Source organism: Lepisosteus platostomus, chromosome 11, assembly GCF_059453375.1.
Source record: "Lepisosteus platostomus isolate fLepPlt1 chromosome 11, fLepPlt1.hap1, whole genome shotgun sequence".
Taxonomy (NCBI): Eukaryota; Metazoa; Chordata; class Actinopteri; order Semionotiformes; family Lepisosteidae; genus Lepisosteus; species Lepisosteus platostomus.
The window spans coordinates 3,190,657-3,209,340 of record NC_142621.1 but is presented as its reverse complement, the minus strand read 5'-3'; the positions used below and the strand labels follow the sequence as shown (position 1 = coordinate 3,209,340).

The following is an 18,684-nucleotide window of genomic DNA, read 5'->3' as shown; positions in this document are numbered from 1 at the left end:
GAGAGTCCCTTTGGCTGCAGAGGCTGGAATCCGCGCCAGTTCAAAAGGTTTTTGTGTGTGGGCGTGGAACGACAAGAACTTACTGTACTTGATTGATTGTAAATAACTCCGGGATCCTCACGCGCTGCAGGGGTTTAGGGGTTTGCTAAGACTTCAGGGTGCCGCCACTCAGCCATGCACCGAACATTTAAGCTCTCGAGAACAAGGAAGCAGACATTCCTACACATCAAGTTTAGACTGCAAGGAGATTTTCTTCTCTTTACCATTCTTGGTCATAACATTCAAGTCTTAACCTCCAATAGGTTAATGATTAATGAGGATTCACAAGAGTATGTTTCTGTAAAGAAGGGGCAGCTCGTTCTTTCTGCTGATTGAGTAACATTCCGCCACAATACAGTTTTCCACGGGGAAAAAAAAAGGTCCTAAATGGAATAACAGCTCACAGCTTAATTAACCACTCAAAAGAACCCAAAGTATGCACTCGAAAGGACTGTTAGTATATTTGACATACTTAAGGACTGCATGAAGCCTTTCTAACGAAGGCAATGTCATGAATTAAGTGGAGGCAGTGTATAACACACACTCGTGCTGTGGAATGTTAAATCCAAACTACTCCTATGCAAAGCAGCTGGTGTCATAAAATTCCGCTGAAAAAGGTTTGGGAAACGTTACGTGGAATTTCAGCTTGCGGACTCATTTCAGGTGAACGGATCAGATCCAGCACCGCGTGTCTACATGCATGCCAGGACTGCGGTCACCGGGTTCCCCGGAGCCAGCTCTCTCATCAGGGCATGTGGAGTGAAACCCATTACCCAGGGCCTCCCCCCCCCCCCAAACACACAGCCCCCCACCTGTGACGGGCAGGAAAAGAAACGCGTGATGCCAAAATCTTCTAAAGGAAAAAGCCAATCCATTGGGACTCTTTGTTTCCTTTAGAAGCGGTCAAGACGGGCACATTCTCCATTTGTCTCATGAATATTTTTAAGCTATCAATAAAAAAAAGATTTCTGAAAGGATTAATGAATAACAAAAGAAAGTACACTGTAGTATGTCAAGCCAGTGAATATATAATCTGCGGTTTCCTCGCTTTTTTAACTCAGGAAAGGTTCGACTGAACTGTAGTAGAGCTTCTAGTTACAGTATATAAATAGATGGGCACATTTCACTGTGCAATTACCAGTAAGCAAAGATTGCTTCGTAAATTGAAAACAATTTACTAGAAAACACACAAGCCACTGTGGAATTGTCTGTTCAGTGTATAGCAAGGCTACTAGAAATTCTGTGCCCTTTGTCTTTATGAATCAAGGATAAAACATGGTTGTGGTTTATGAAAGGATGCATGTTACAACCCAGAGGTCCCACAGCTCAGTTAATGCAACATCTGTTTTTTACCAACGGATAAGACCGCAACATCACAAGGAAGGGGCAAGATGCCTCACATGCACAGAGATAAAAGCACAAGACCACTCTCCCGTTTAAGAGTAATTCACTTTCACAGAACGATGGGAAAAAGAAAATGTTCAGGAAACACTAAAAAAAGTTCCCTAACTTTTTGGTATTCCTTTCCTGAACGAGTAAAGTATCACTGAAAGAGCCATGTCGCTTCTTTGTAAACACTAAGCTAATTAAATGATGAATCTCAATGCTGCCAATCACTCTGGCTTCCTGGGCTGCATGACACACGGGCTGCAATCAAGTCACACACCAGCCACAGTTGCTAATGAGATCACAATCACTAGCATAACAGTGGTCTAGGTACTTCAACGTGTTCGGCAGGGTGTTGGTGGCGAGACAAAGAAAAGATAATGTTAATAACATGTGCAGAGAAAACAAGGATGTACTTACAGTTTACCATCCAGCTTCAGCAAGAACCCCTGCTTGTCATACACTGGGGAGAGAAAAATCAAAACCACATTAATTCTGATTAAAGCAAAATAAAGAAATGTAGGTTGGCAGGTTGGATTACATTACGACCCCAAATCATGTGAGCATGTATTCTGGTCTGCTAAAGGAATCGCGTTTTCACCCATAATAGCTACAAAAAGCTGCAAATGCTTAAATGTTATGGCATAGCATTAAGGCATGTGCAGTTAAATAAGCAGAGTAAAGAAGACCCACCATAACTTTTCCCCACTGAAAACTGAAACCATTTCAGTCCATTTAAGTTAAGTAACAGTAATGACAATATCAATTAATCTAGTTACTCTGAGGTTTTGGTACACAAGTACAAAAAAAACATCTTCTTAACTACCTGTATGAAACGTTCCCAAGTACAGTGAAGCTTTCATTGAACTATAAATCATACAAACATTTTAGTCTATGTGCTCCGAAATTAACTCTTTTACAGCACTGTAGATTAAACCAAGTTACTCAATACAACTAAATAAATGGATCTCAGCAAAAACAACCCATAAATTATTAATATTTAACTCAACAGTGCCAAGAAGTCAAGAGACTGCATAAACCTTTGATGGCTAACACACAATATTTAGGTAATACTCTAGTCGTTAACAAATGAGTATCAAAATGTAATTTATTGTTATTACTTATCCAAAACATTCAGAATTTTGATTAAACAAAACGTCTCAGTCCAGTGGAGCAGCCTGCGTGTACAACAGTCTTTTCTCATTGCTTCAAGGTTGTGTTGCACTGCACAGAAGAACCGAGAGCATGCAGACTGTTCTTGTCTTATACATCTCTTAGCCCAGAAGAGGAGCACATTCCACTTCCAGCCCTTCTGACTTTGAAACCTTAGTCCCTTCCATCTCTGAATAAGAAAAACCCCACGTTTATTTATCAGGGTGGACAACAAAGATGAGTCAATTTTACCTCGAAAGAACACATTAGTGAACTGTTCAGTTAATCCAGTGTTCCTTACAGCTCCTCTTGTCATATCTAAGGAGTGCAGTGTCAAAATCTTTCCCCAAGATTATATTCTGGCCAGTCACACTGGAGTCCTTAGACGCGTCCGGCCAACGGCAAGCCTGCCTGCAGTACCATCATTCTAACAGAACAGCACAGAACAGGACTCTGGTTCCCTTCTGCATACCTCTCCTTTCTGATCTGTCAAGGTCCGTCAAGCCACTGATCGTATGAGGTTCTTCACTTGTTACTTCTTCGCCAAGTACCTTGAATTGTGCTTCAAACATATATAAAAATGCTCATCATGGTGTAGGCTGGCTTTGCTGTATTTTTCTTTAGTTTGGTTTTTAGTACCATATTGCCAAATGATGCCCAGACAACACAGAGAAGGCATTTTCATCAACACAACTACAAGAAGAACTTCGCTTTTATCAAGGGTGAATACCACCTATATCATTATACAGATGGAAAACATTCTTCACTTGAAGAAACAATAGTTTATTGAAACAAATGACCAATCTTTTTTTCCATAATCTTTTTACATACCTAATAAAACTAGAGCTCAGGAAATGCGTACCTGATCTGGGGAATCGAAACCATTTGCTATGAAGAGAATTAGCATAGTTTTCTAACAGCTGCAATTATTCCATTCTGTAAGCTTTAAGAATTTAATAAATAAATGCTGAGGCTGATGGTGTGGTCTATACCTGAAAGCCAACAAAATGTGCCAAGTGCCTGTACTTCTGTTTTGGAGCATGTGTTATTATCAGTTCCATATGATAAAAAGTGTCACTTTCAAAAATTCTCACACACTTAGTCTTTTTAAATTTTTTCTTAAGACAAATCAAATTAACAATGTGTGTTGTCAAGACACTGCATGGCTTAATCTCTCCCTTTTGCAGCTCATGTCCGATTTATCCCTTCCAACTCTAGCATCTTTCCTCAGCGTTTTTGTGTCACCCGTTCTGCAATGATGAGAACAAAACCACATCAAGTCACTCAAGTTAAGAAGGTGAAGAAAAACTGTAACAAATATCATTGGGATTTACAAACAAAATAACAGCGCGCTTGAAAGGAGCACAGAACATTTCCCACAGTAAAGGGATCACATTTGCACAATCGGTACCTCCCATCTGTTTTGTTCACGACACACTTACCTCTCCAAAACAATATATTTATAGCAGAGCTAGCAAGAGCTGTAGCACAGGCCTCATTCTATAAACGATTTAGCTTGCAAATTAAAAAAAAACAGAAGAATCAGGAGTGTGAAACAATTGCTGGGATTTAAAGTAAATTCTCAAGGGTGCCGAGGAGATTAAAGGAAATGCAGTATTTTCAGCGAGCCCGAAAGACCCTTCCCCAACACCTAAAAAGTTATGAGACCTGAGGCCCAGAAGTATCTGCGGTTAAGAGGGTGTTTATGCAGCAGCACTGGGAGTGGGAGTGGAGACGTGCACTGCAACCCCAGCACAGGGTTTCGCCTGCAGTGGGGCTCAGGCAAAGCAGCAGACCAGGCAAGAGGTTTCAAGCAAGAACTCTTGACTGGAGCTTCCCAGGTTAGGAACCAGAAACCTCAGTGTCCCCACGCTCTTACAAAGACGAGGCCCGGCCTGCCCGTTCTGTTCAGCAAGCCCGCTGAAGGCAGCCTGCATGCAGCTTGCGGGAAGTGCGATTGCACAGGGGGGAAAATGGGCAAGACCGTGCTTTGCTTTTTTTCCCCTGGGTAGATCGGCATCCCCAGGAATGCAAGATGAACGATCTTAAGTGTGATGGGTAGCAAAAGGCAGGAGGGCTGTAACTGTGTCCCCCCACCCCCGAAAGAGTCTCCTGCGACGCAGTGTTGCCTGTGGCATAGCCAGGGATGTTGGCGGGACAAGGCAGCCGCTGGGCAGAGGGCAATCACCCGCTGCCTGGCTCGATCAAGATCATTTTTAAAAAAGGGGGCAGAACCCTCACTATATAATCAGTCCCATCAGAAACTTTGGAAATGTGAGTGGGAGTGGGGGGGGTGACGTACTGGCTGTTTGATGCTCACAGCAGGCTCATTCTGAAAAGGGGATATGTGTAGTACCTGTGGATAAACTGCCAATTCATTTCCTCCCACTAACAATTTGGCTTCTCTCTGAACAAAGCGGTTGAATTCAAAGAAGAAAGTGCATTAGAAACTAGGGCCAGGCAGAAGAAGCGGATTAAAAGTCTTTGTAAGTTTTACATGTGATTTTGTAGGGACACTGAAGCTTACATAGAGCTGGCAAATGGGCTTTGTTTTGCAATGTTGGGAGGTTATACTTCTTGTCAATAAATGACTTAATAATAGGCACAGGATTTGTTTGGTTACATAATTGCACTTAAACCAAATCAGACAAAATAATGTTACAGTTAAAGACACTGTTTCTTCATGATAATGTTTCAGAGCAGTGGTGGAAATAAGGTATTTTAAAAGTAAATGTTTTGTAGTGATTTTCAATCTTTACATTAAAATGCCTTCATTTTCCACACCTGAGTACCCCCTTCAAATTCTGTTATACACTGAAGCACAAAAGAAACTAACAAGTCTTACTTAACTGGATACGAAATTGTGGACAATCTGAAAAATAACACAGGTAAAAAACAAAATCCTGCTAGGCTTTCAGTGCGAAACATGGCACACAATCAGGATGAAATCATCCAAGCTGATTATCAGGTATGACTTCCCTGAGCATGAACACAGTCCTGGGAATCCAGAAGTGTAGATCTCATGAGCCTCTGGACAGACAGTAGGATATTCTGCTTCTCCTCCTGTGCAGCTGCTGTCAGCAGGTGAGGGCTGGCCAGTCATGCTTCTGTCTTCTGTTGATGGCTGTGCTTGAGCTGGTCCTTGGATTTGGATCAGAAGAAAGGACTGGCCACACTCAGACCTTGACATTATGTTACCAAAGTCGTGCGCTGTAATCATAGCACTGTGTGGTCTTGCGATGTCTGGCTACAACCTCCAGACCATAGAAGATCAGCTTACAGGAACAGATTGACAATTACAAAGGTCACTGTCAGTGTATCAAGCAGCGGTAAGCTTGCCATCTGCATCAAAGGCACTCATGTTTAAAGAAGGTTTTTCACTAGATCATCACACTTCTCCAGCCCCACTGATTGGCCTGAACACAGCAATGATCAACGGGAGGTCTCCATTTATCTTCTAATGACAGGTCTGTCAAGAGCAAAATGGCATTCATTGGTGAACATGGCACTACTCTCTGCCACTGTCGCAGATGTCCTCCAGCACAGAAGATTCGGTAGATCTCACAGCTGCAGCATGTCATTCCTGTGAACAGGCCTCACTTTCCGGCAGCCAGCAGCTGGACATGGCTGATCCACAAGTTATTTCTTCACAAGAACTTCTCACATTGTAGTCACTGCAAATGATAATCCAGGTGGATCAGAAAGACATCACAGATGCCCGGGACTGGTGAGGTGACCTTCTGCCTTCCAGGATGGGGCCCATCTTTCACAAAGCAAGTTTCTGTGAATTTAACTGTTGAAGGAGAACATCTTCCTCTCCACAGTACTTTTCTCTCACACAGACCACCTTCAATCTTGTGAACAGCAAACAAGAGATATTCACTGGAGAAGGTGGGCATGGCGGTATCATTTGCTGCTCTTGCTTTTTAAGTAAAATCATGTCTTTTTGAATGGCAATTTATACAGAATTGTAAGGCTACTTTTTGGCCATGTTAAATCCAATACCAAACTGTAAGTGGCTAGAGCTTTCAAGAACTAACATTTGAGTCATTTATACATGTAACGTGACTTGAGCTCGGCGTTTAGTTATCCAAAAGGAACAATTTAGCCAAGAAAGCCCTCGGCTCATCATTTTAAAATGCGTCTAATTTGCTACCGATTTAAACCTTGAGACTTGTGTTTTCATTGTGCATCAGTATGGTTGACCCGATTTGAAGGTACTGTACTAAGACAATCATACAGTCTACGTGAAAGTTCTCACCACGCAGTTGGGTGAGCGAAGGCTACAGTGGTTAATAATACAATCGGAAAGCAATAAGGCGCTTCATAAAGACTGCTTTAGCGATGAAACAATGAAACCTCTTTCTTGAGCTGTAAGACAACCTCCCAACATGGCTGCCAGGTCTGACTGTTTCCAGGATTGTTTTGGACCTGTACCTGAGCCTACAATTCGTCCCACGGAGTGTGGATCCCCCGGGAACTCTGTAAACACAAGAGCATCAGTTTAGCTTGAATCAGTGCCGGGCCACAGGGAGACCCTCTGGCAGCGTTAAACCCCAGCGTCCTGCAGATGAGTCCAAGGCCGATCTGATGATGTAAGAGACGACTCCAGCTTTTAATCAAGCTCTCCGCTTAATTGTTACCATGACTTTTCATCCCCCCCCTTCAACACCTTGGAAAATGGACAAGTGTTCTCTGAAGCACTTTTGCCCCCCCCCGAAATAAAAAAAGAAAGAAAACACTTAATTGTACAATACAAAAATCCATTCAGCACCCTCAAGGGAAATTCAAGTGCAGTCATGGAGGGGAGTGTCGACCAGATGTGCAGTCAATTGTCATTTTCATTACAACAGTTTGTCCCTCATACACCCCACATTTAGTCCCAACAGGCACTACAGGAGTCAAGTCATTCCTGAGAAGAACGATGAACTACTATGTTTCTAGTTCTGAAAACCCAGAGGAGTCCTGCAGAAACCTGAATGCAGGCATAGTCGAGTCTCAACCCCACCTGTGTCTGGTCTGTTTATTTCCTTTGAAGGATCACATGTGCCCTTTCATTCCCTAGAGACTTACCCATCTCCATCGGCCTTCGCCTGCATTTTTTTACAGAACTTGATGGGTCTTGCGTAACACTCTGTCGTTAGTTAAATCACTCCATGTCTTTTCAAAATACTGACTCGCCTGCATCAAAATAAACTAAAGACAGCTGTGAAGTAGTTGCCATTTCCAAACTGATTTTATTATTCTGACATTACACAAACTGTGTATTTGTCATATAAAACCAGACAGCCTGATTAAAAGAATATTTGAAAGCAATTAAAGTTGCCTGCAAAATTGATGGTTTCCTTTTTTCTTAAAGTTCACCACATCTTTCCTCAAAAATTATTTTTTTATTCAAGGTTTAAACTCACAGGAGTCAGAAATCATTCATTTCGTAAACAGCGTTTCCTTCATGTGTGACAGAAACTCCAGATAAGAATGACCTGGAATAAAAGCAAAACACAGACGGATCTTTTCTAACTACTCCTTTTCCAAAAGCAGGACTCCCTTGAAGCTGTGCAAGATTTCCTTTGTATCGGACAAAGCCTGGTATTATCAGCAAATGCAAAGAAACCAAAAGCCCAGAATTTAAAAACTGCAGGATATGTGTTCTTCAACAAACACTTTTGCCTCAGGAATGGCCATAATGGCAGCCTGTTTAAAATCTCCCACATGCACATAAAAACACTTTCTCTCTGCCACCTGTAGGGAGGCATGATGTTACAGAGCAGCTGAAATGAGTTTATTACGGATGCCCCCGGACAGTCAAGCACAGAGGTGGTCTCTTCACTTAGCCCTGAAGCACATACTGCAAATACCCTTTTTATACCTTGGCAGCAACGACCAAGCTTATTGGTTACCATCTAAAGAACAGAACCAGGAAGAAAGGATGTATTCAGATGCTAGGATGCCCAGGTGCCGAAATGTCAAAAAGCTCTCCGAGTTCTCCTCTGGTCAGCTCTACTGATCCGAGTTACAACAGATAGGTGACTTTTAAAGATACGGAAAAGCCTAATTAAACACCACACATTGAACTACAGGTTCTTTCACCATGCGACCTCTGTAAAGACAAACAACACCTTGCTGAACAGTACATTTTTTCTAAAGATTGGGATTGCAATAAAAATACTGGCAAGAAAATAAAGTAGAACACCTGAAGAAATTCTGATTGGTAGTGAAACCTACTAACGCATAAAGGCCCTTTCTGCTGAATGGCAAGACATTATACCTAAGCAGGAGGGCTAGATGATGAGGAAAAAGAAAAATCCATCACCAGTATTATAATGGAATAATTGATGTTTCATTCTCTATCTGCAGTTCCGGCACTCAGCCAAGCGCAGAGTGTGCTACACTAGCCAGGCTCATCTCTAAGCAACAAGAGCGCAGTTTCCTACTCATCGGGGGTGGGATCAGGCCCATTTCCTTCTCTAAACCAATTCCAGTGCTGTGAATGTAAAAAAGGAACAGGAAAAGGTGTGAAAAAAGAGCAACTGGAAATAAAAACCTGGAATTGACCCTAACTCTGCCTCCGAATCAGAACACCATCGGAGCCATCATTTTCAACCCCGCAGACACTACTAGACGTGCTGCCCTGGTGGTACAAAATAAGCAGATTGCAGTTCTCAAACTTGTGCTTCTCTTCAGTGTGGACTGATGGCTTTAGATTTTAAAGTACAGTGAGTACTACTTAGAAGAAAGTTCTTTGTTTTGCAGTTTTGGGCCTTGGTTTTGAGATACAAGAAGATCCAAGAGATATTTACACTAAATGATCTTTTTCCAAAAGGTTGCATTTTCACAAAAAGATGGTATCTGCATCCCACTGTCAACTCAGACACTTTTATACGAACACTTAATGACTGAAACATAAAAAGGATTAAGAGAGACTGGTGTTTATTCCTTTCAAACGTCTTTCTTTGCGCACCATTAGTTTGATGTACAGTCATGTTTAAACAGCCGGGATCACCTTACAGAAGAGGTCTCCACGTAGGCATTCAGCAACAAGACTGGAGATAATGGTGATGGTTTGGAGGGGGGTTTGGGGGGGGGTGAGGAGACAGTTAAACGTTTTCCCTAGTTCTAACACACAGCCTCTCTGAATTTCACTCCCTCAAAAAGTGCAAGACCTCCTTTCTTCCAGAGGAAGATTAAGATTGCAAGAATTGTGCCAGGTCCTAACAATTAAGAGGGTAATGTCCTGGGAATACACTGGCCTACTTGTGAAAGAAAGGCTGAGTTTCACCCTGCACTGGCTCATTCGGTCCCCCTTGACATAGGGAAGCCTCTGACAGAGTAATCCTAACGATCCTTTTGCCGTCTGCATTGCAGGTCACTGCTGCACCTCCGTGCTGTTGTACTGGGGCTGACGTAGAGCACTTCACCTTACAGACAGATCCAAGGAGGGAAATGAGACAGTTCAACCTACAGTATTTGACCTCCACCAATATGCCACCGCATGCCTGTGCAAGTTAGCGCACTTGGGGCAAAACACATGGAGGGGTAGAAATCCAAACTTTGAGAACCCACACTCATCGTCACGTCTTTGAAAAAATCAGGGCTGACCTCCAGACCTTCTGCAGCCTGGATTCCAGGAGGAAGACACGGTTCCTACAACATTTCCTGGACTTCACCCAGAGCTGTTTGGATAGAACCTGGACCTAAGGAGGTTCAAGGTGGGGCTTCAGCCTCAGACCTATTGCACAGATACACAAACCACCCTCTTTGGCTTTGCAATGTCATGGAGCTTTAACGAAAGTTTCTTTGTAGCGATCGTGCTTCTGCCTTAAAAAAAGTGGGCAAGGACTGTGCACTGCGAGGAAAGCAGACATGAATCTTGGCCCTTTTGTATCTTGATCGCGACAGTTTTAACATGAGACACATAATCAGTTTGGCAAAAAGCTAAACAAGTGGTAATTCACAATTCCTTTAGGGCCTTTTCTTCTTGGTGCAATAGTCTTCCCACAGCCTGTCCATCACGTGTGTGTTCACTGAGGAACCCTTTATCACATAGAGGACCCCGTGTCCAATAGTCTGGTGTTTTTTTATGAAACAAAGATAAATCATCCACGCAATGAAAAAAGTTCTTAATATCCCTTAAAGGAACTTGTTTTCCCTTGTGTTACAGTATAAACTACTTTAACTGGGAACAGAAAGTTCTAGTAAAGGCTTAGATTACTCAATGAATGCAGAAAACTGGTATCAGGGCAGAGTTATGGAAAACAATCAAGTCAACTCATACGATATATCATAGACACGATGAAGTAACTTCTGGCCAATCAATATTCTCAATATTTAATGTACGGCGCTGCATTCTTGAAGACAGCACACCTAGTCTGTTAGTGGATTTCAAAAAAGATGTTGCAAAATTAATCCGCAAAATCCCATGACGCGAGACTAAAAACCTGATTGCTTTTACTTTCTGAAAAGCACAAAAGCTGAGCTCAGTAACTGCTGGAGGATAAAAAAAAATGACTAAACGTATCTGCTAATTTCTTCCACAAAGCCTCGGCATTAAGAGACACCAGATTCTGCCGGCTCTGAAATCCTTATTCCAAACACACACGCCGACCCACCCCCTCCTATTCAAAATTGAGGGAATCGAGGCTTATCTCCCTGATTGCTTTTAACATGTGGTACCAAAGGAAAATTACTTTATAATGGAAAAACGCATAACTTCGATAACCTCCAGAGATCCACCACAACGCTGGCGGAATTTGACAGTAGCTTAGAAAAGAAAACATCTCCACATTTCCTCACCTTAACCTGATTAAATTGTGCATGTCTCTGCAAATTCAGTTTTGACATACACGCGAAAGCAATGTAGTCTTTTTCAGAGTGGAGGTCAGGGTTCAGTGGCTGCTCCACGAGATATATATATCTGGGGGTCTCTTGTAGACCCCAGCAAGCCATGGAGCGCACTACAAAGCACCTATGGAGGGTGTATTTAAACTAGAGAGAAAGGAATGACCAGGAAGAGGAACAGCTATCTCATCACAGCTAGGTGGCAGGATCCTCAGGGCACGCTGGCCAATCAACCTGAGGAACTGACAAACATTTTAAAAAAAAACATTAACAAATTATCATTAACTCGGTTAAAAACGAAAGCAGGAAAATGACTATTAAATATTTACATTCAGCTCGGTATTACAATTGAAGCATCAGGGATGGTGTAATATGGTCTGCATTGTCTCTGTCACTATGCATGAATTATAATCAAAACATACATAAACATACTCATGTCAAGAGGATGTCCGTCTTTCTCACAACCTGATTTTAAAGGAGGAAAAATCCTCGTCTGTCTTCAGAGGCACTCAGAAGTACACCAGAGGCATCCAACTCCAGTTCATTCTTCATCCATGCCTTCTTCAAAAAACTTTAGGCTCTCCTTCATTATTTCTAAGCAACAGGGTCAGAAAAAGCCGAAGAGCGGCGCATGTGCTGTGAAATGTGAAGGCTGTTTTTCCTCCTACAGCCAGCAGGAGTCTGGCTGGAAGATTATCGGTCTCTTCTTGTAGAAAGAACTTAAAACTGAGGGACACTTGTTCTGAAACTTGGGTGGACTGCAGCAAATCAAAGATGCCCGCATGCCTGCGAACGTCAGCGAAGTCCAAGTTAATGGCAAATAGCTCTCCAAAGCAGGCATTAGGCAGCCCAAAGGCAAGCAGCCAGCTCTGACGAGGTGCTAAGAACCAGTCGATTACAATGACGTTTTAATGCGTGATTCTGTATTTCTCTCAAGCAGATGCTCGTGTTCTCCCAGTTCATACTACTCAGCCATGTTGTTGAAGCTAATGGCATGGACCTGGCTTCTTTCAAGACACAGCTGCCCGAGACCTTTGGATCAATTAGCTGCTAACGACTAAATGGGTTAAATAGGCCACATGGCCTTCTCTCGGCTGTAACTTCCCTTATGTTCCTGGCTTTTGGCTTGTACACACCAACTGGAGTCCCTCACGTGTTATAACTTGTGTAACTTTCCACAAAAGAAACATGTATACAGCATAGACATTGACGCCCCAGTTGTAAATGACATTCCAAGTGGTTACAATCCTTCGCTGAAGCTCAGCTTCAGACAAGAGCGATACTGAAGCAGACAGCTTGGGCAGACTTAGAAAATTCTAATTGACCGCTCTACTTTTTGTTTTTCAGCTTTTGGGGAAAAAAAAGGGGGAAGCAACCTGAAAAGACACCGAGACAAATTTCCGGCTAATTGAAGGTCCTGGATTAGTGCGATAGTGATGGATCTGGGATATAAAACATTCCAGAGAGAAGACTCTGGTCCTTGGTTAGGACGAATTCGGTAGGCAGCAGGAGCAGAGAGTTTCATAACATCACAATATTCACTGCATTGGAAAAAGCAGCACATGGCTTCTCTTAGGTTCCTGCATACAGTGTAATGTAAATACTTAATTCTCTCCTAATCAGTGAATCATCAAAATTAACTTGGCTAACAGAAATTGTTCCTCCGTCCCTGAAAGGAACGTTTGCACATCAGAATTGCACCCGACTTCCTCAATTCAAAAACCATCCACATGGTGATCTGCCACCAAATAGTGCCATTTATGCCTGAGATACAAGGCAGAGAATAATACCGTCCTTTTAATTGGGAAAATAACATCACTCGATCACAGGCTGCGAAACGGAAAGAGAAGGATGAGGCAAGATCAGCTGCACCCAAACCCAAAGAGTCTATCCATACCTCAGCTGGGGCCTGATTTGATTAACTCCAAAAGTAAACACAACCTAACCTGTGCTAATGAACCGAGACAGGGGGTCAGTGAGGGTGCTAATAAGATTCAACAACTTCTGATTCAGGGTCGAACACACAGGCATTAATCAATCACAGCAGCCCCTAGAACCCTGTGTGGCGGCTCTCATTACCCAACACCCCACCCGTCCCGTCTGTGCACAGAGACGAAGGTGAAATCGTGGCTCTTTGAACTTGCATCACAGATCTGAGGGCTTCTCACGATCACGAAGCAGAAGAGTGGCTCCAGAGAAGGCAGCCTGCAGATCAGACGGGCTCAAGTGCTGCCGTGTCCCCCACCTCCTGACGACTCACCCAGCCATCGCATGGGGGTTGAACAGCACTTAGCTCTTCAAACAGGGGGTGTCTCAAAGGGCCAAGAGGGAATCTAAACATTTACACTGACAAGTGATTCAGATGCGGGCTATGTCGTACAGACTCACCGATTCCATTACAGAAAAAACACTGTTACCAGCATCCACCAAATGGGAGAGGTGTTAAATAAGGCTTACTGTTAAACTGTCAAATTTAACCGTGCTGTGTGGAAACACTACTGTAGTCATATTCTTTAAGATAAGGTATCTTCAAGGTTTTGTAAACTAGGCTCCAGTGAGGTGTTCGGGGTAGCATCTGTTAAAAAGTCATTCAATTGGCCATTTCATCACCTCTGATGTTTCATCTCAAACCTGGTCACATTCTGAAATCATGGTTTTCAACTAGCAAACATGATCATTCTATAACATGATAGTCTCTGCTTACTAAAGGAGATAATTAGCATTTCAACCACGGAAGTTGACTTATTCTACATGCTACAGTATGTAATCAGTACTTCAACATTATTTAACCATAATCTTAAAACTGCATGTGGGCAGCGTTACTGTTAATCCTTTTCTGATATTTGCCACAAGACTTTTCAACAATACATGCTGCACAAAGTACACAAAGCAATAACGTTGCTGAATAATCCATCAGAAAAATCACATCAGCTGAATATTATGCCAGTCTGCATTTAAAACATTAAGAGGTTTTCTATCCATTCAGGACAGTGCATTAACACCTTGCAGTGCAGTATAATCTCACTGGGGTTTATGAACGAATCGCACAGCACACTAAGGTGAATGACGAGGCTTTGGCCTCAGTCTGCATTTCGATAACAACACCCGTGCCCCGAAATATTGGGGGGGGAAAAAAAAATAACGATCCCAAAAAAGGCCATGGGGGAAAACTGAACTCAAGGGATAAGATTTCACCCCAGTAAGCAGAAACAAATGCCGGGACGCAGACTGAAGACTGGAGACCTCAGAGAGCTCACTGGCTCCGAGAAGCGGACAGACACCAGCAGGTCAGGCGGCAGGCTCAGCGTTCACCTCCGCTAGACACTCTCACTGCACTCCGAAAGCCTCAGGCTGCTCTGATCCCGCTAGTAAAACAACTCCCTTCGGCTGAGCAAAGTACTACAGCCGACATGTGTGGGGATTTACACTGCCGAGCAATTGTTTTGTTTTCCTTCCCTGTGTTTTTTTTTTTATAAGCAGCATCTGGCAAAACCCTGGAAGGCACGTTCCCAGGCGCTCCTCCAAGAGCAGCGTGTGTAAGGTGTACCTGGGGAAAACCAATCGAGCGGGTTTCCGTCATTTTCATCCAAATCTGTTGTGCTCTTTCCGCCCCCCAAAACAAAATGTTTTGATACTACGAAATGTTTCCAAAGGGCGTACCGTGTTCCAGAACTGAACCACCCCGGTATGAAGCAAGCTCAGATTTAATCCCGCACAAAAAAAAGGGAGGGAGGGAGGTGGAAACTCGGGTTTTCACTCTGATTTTTGTTCTGCGAGATGCTGGGAACCGGGTCTTCATCCAGCTCCCAGCCCTGAGAAGAGCAGCTCCCCATTTCACAGGAGCCTGGCCCGAAGGCCTCTGTGTGCGAACGGACCACACCTGGACTACGATTTCCCATTTTCTCCTCAGCCCCTCAGACAACAGCATCAAATTCCTGCGCTAGCCGCATTTTTTTTTTTATTTCTAGTCGCTCTGATAAATGTTTAGATTACTAAAGCATGGCCAGAGGACTATGTATATAAACACTGGGCTATATTTATTCAGCAAATGTTCATTTTTGGAATGCCAATTATGCACAGAACATACAGCACATATTTGTAACACAACCTGTTTGATCTCACAGCATGCCGGCCCCTTACAATTGTGTCTCGGGATGATCCCGTTTTCCCAAACCACAGACTGCAGTCATGCAATGGAGAGCTGGAGTGCAGGAGCTCAGTACTAGAGCACTGCCAGCAGGGAGGCCAGCGCCATTTCATTCCTCAGCACAAGCAAAACACCTGTTAGGCTGCAGCCTATTCAGAAACCAGACATAACACCAGTCCCTCAGTTTCTTCTACTTTCCCTGCTTTTCCCCGCCATTTTCAAGTATTAAACAGTTTAAACTTACGAATTTAGCTGTTGAAGACTAGGGCAGCATTTCAAGATAAATTCAAGTGCCCTTTTTTATTTTAAAAGGGCTAGTCTAAATATGAAGATTTAACCATACAAGCAGGGAAAACGTCAAAAATCACCAATGTTTTTGTCTCTTTTTAAGAGACGACGCTGACACATTACTCTTAACTTACAGCGTCGCTGAACTAAGTACATTCCATAGTGTCAGTTCGCCCTCTTGTGGTAGAGAAGTGGCACTGCAGCGCTGTAAAAATGATTTTTGAAATACTGTAGTCTTCTCTCTACTATTACTGCGTAAGAGGAAAAAAAACATTCTTCCACTTACTCTTGAAGGGAGACAGAAGCCAGCGTTTGTCTACCTTGACTCCTTTTTATGTTACCGATATAAAAACTATCACAGTTAAATACTGAGATACGAACTGGGTCTACGGTTCTTATTCACAGTTTGTTAGTGGAGATTGTAGTGAGAGTTGCAACATTAGGTCATTTTTTTCCAGGTCACAAGATTGCTGAACACCATTCATCCTAATAACATATTAAGGTTCCACAGAAAACCACTTAAAGCAACTTAATCACTATGTGCTGTCCAATAACGATGATACGTTGTCCACTGTGCAGACTGGCTGCACGTATCGGTAAGAAAACACCATCTTTGAAACAAGCCCTAGAGAGGCTTGTAAACAGAGGAGCAAGGAGATTGTAAATGTAAATTAAGGAGCAGGAGTGTGGCTTACCGTGAACTTGCAGATAAGACAGACCAGAGCTTTGCGTTGTGTGATCGCAGTAGCAACAAGTCTGCAACTTCTAGGGTGGAATTTCTACACACAATTGCCATCACAGAACATTCGGTTCTGCAAAAAAGCTGTCGAGCAACTTTTCAGATGGACTGTTGTGTTGGCCTGGAAGGGTGTCTCTTTTTCCAAGACTGGTCGCTATATTGCTACTTTGCTCATGCATCTCAGTACCCTGTTCTAACTTGGAAGCCCATATACTTTATTTCAGTTGTACAAGCACCATTTTCTGAATAACGCGTCTTTCTTTTCCTTGAATATAACTCTCTAAAGTGTATGAAGCAAAAACGAGGCACTACGCAAGGAGTACACCCTGGTAAAACGCTGCGTCTGCGCACCTAATGAGTTATAAACGAAAGGAGGCTATTTGGTCCATTAAGCTCATCTGGTAGTTGTGGCTTTTCAAAAAATAAGTCAGGATATTCGCTTCAACAGCTGGCTGGGTAGCCTGTTCCACACTTCAACTGCCCTTCCAGGAAAGAAGCGCTTCCTGTTATCAGTTATAAATACATTTCCATGTAGTTTCCACTTGTGTCCTAAGACACGTTTCACCATCCATACAGGAGAAGTCCAGTGTTCACTTTGTCAGAGCCCACTTCACCATGGCTGAGCAGGACATGACGTTCAGCCCAGAATGTACCTGGCTACTCTCCTCTGGATTTCCTCAATAAGAGAGATCTCGATTCTGTTCTAGACCTTTTCTATTAGTTTCTCAGAATCAGAATCACGGATCACTGAAGTAAAGGACAGTGAAATTCGACGTCTGGAAAACATTACATTCTGACTGAATGAACTGTGGAAACACAGAGGTGAACACAGTCAGGACACTGGGGTTGACACACACACACTCTTGAAAGCAGTGTTCTGGAATTCATTAAATACAGGCCGAAAACTGAAGTCATCATAAGAATGAGGGGAAAAAAATGAACAACACTTAGTAATACAATTAACCGAGAAATAAATTTCCAATCAAAGCTGCCTTTTTTTGGTTTATAGTGCCTTTGCAGCTACAGTAGGTTTGAGTTTTACTTGAATGGTTGTTGTACTTGTACAGTTCTTTTATTTATAACTCTGCTAACACCTGCATTCTAAAAAAAAAGTGAGAGAAAGAGTTCAAAAACACGAAAGTACTAAAAACAGCCAGAACTCCCACAAGAACGCGTTCTGAGAAGTCATATCAAAAGTGAAATCTCTTCTGCCGCAGGTCTGTCTAACCGTGGTCTCAAAAGGGCCAGTGTCTTTCAGGCCTCCTACTGGCTAAGCTCCTACTGACACAAAGCAGTTTATTACTTTATAATAACTGAACAAATTTAACCACTTCCCAGCTCTCCATTTGTTGTCACTTTAAAAAAAAACACTGAAAAGCTGCCCAGACATCAATCCACTGAGGACTGAACAACAAAGCCCTGCTCTACAAATGTAAAAACCAAGTTTAAGTTAATAACAACTTCAAAACGAAGCAGAATTAAAGCTAAACATTCAAATAAGCAGCTACAAAAAAAAGTGCAGCACTCTTATGCAAATTTGCAACGTTTGCTGAAGTTGTGGAATATTAAAGAGAACCTGAAAACTGCCTTTGAAAATCTTCTAGCGCCCCCACCTGGCAAAAAAAGAATTACCTAAATATGCAGCTTCATGCAGCTTTTAAGTATGACAGTCAATTCATGCTGAACACATACATTAGTGAAACAAATGCGCTATGTAGAGACAAGCACCCTAAAGAGAACAGGCTTGCTCCATCTAAAAGATACAGTGAGTTACAAAGGACACTGCACACTGTATCTTCTGCACTTAAAACAGTGGGTGCACATGTAGTTGTCTAGCCCTTCTATCACACTGATTCCACACTGGGAAGCGGTGAAACTTGGCCCACAGGCAATAGAGACACAGTGGACAGCGACAGCACACACCACAAGGCAGGACATCGAATGCATGTACAACCATGTGACTGAGCAAACGTGTTGAATGCGCAACTACCGTGTTACTAGAAATAGAAATAGAACTTCAGTGTTACTGTCCATAGCAACGTGTTCTCCATAGTCCACTCACATGTGGGACAAGCTCCTACGTTCCACAGGGTGT

At 42.8% G+C, this 18,684-nt stretch overlaps 1 protein-coding gene across 7 annotated transcripts in view; it reads right to left on the bottom strand.

Moving 5' to 3' along the window:
- LOC148651766 (CMP-N-acetylneuraminate-beta-1,4-galactoside alpha-2,3-sialyltransferase-like) overlaps positions 1 to 18,684 on the bottom strand; it is a 91,953-nt gene that overhangs the window by 51,271 nt on the left and 21,998 nt on the right. For 4 of the 7 annotated variants that reach the window (XM_088597874.1, XM_088597876.1, XM_088597875.1 and 1 more), the window contains 3 exons: positions 7,015 to 7,059; positions 3,050 to 3,139; positions 1,846 to 1,888 (listed from right to left, as the gene is read on the bottom strand). In XM_088597874.1, the coding sequence (XP_088454000.1) occupies positions 1,846 to 1,888; positions 3,050 to 3,139; positions 7,015 to 7,059 (178 nt within the window). The other 3 variants (XM_088597877.1, XM_088597879.1, XM_088597878.1) reach the window with 3 other exon arrangements.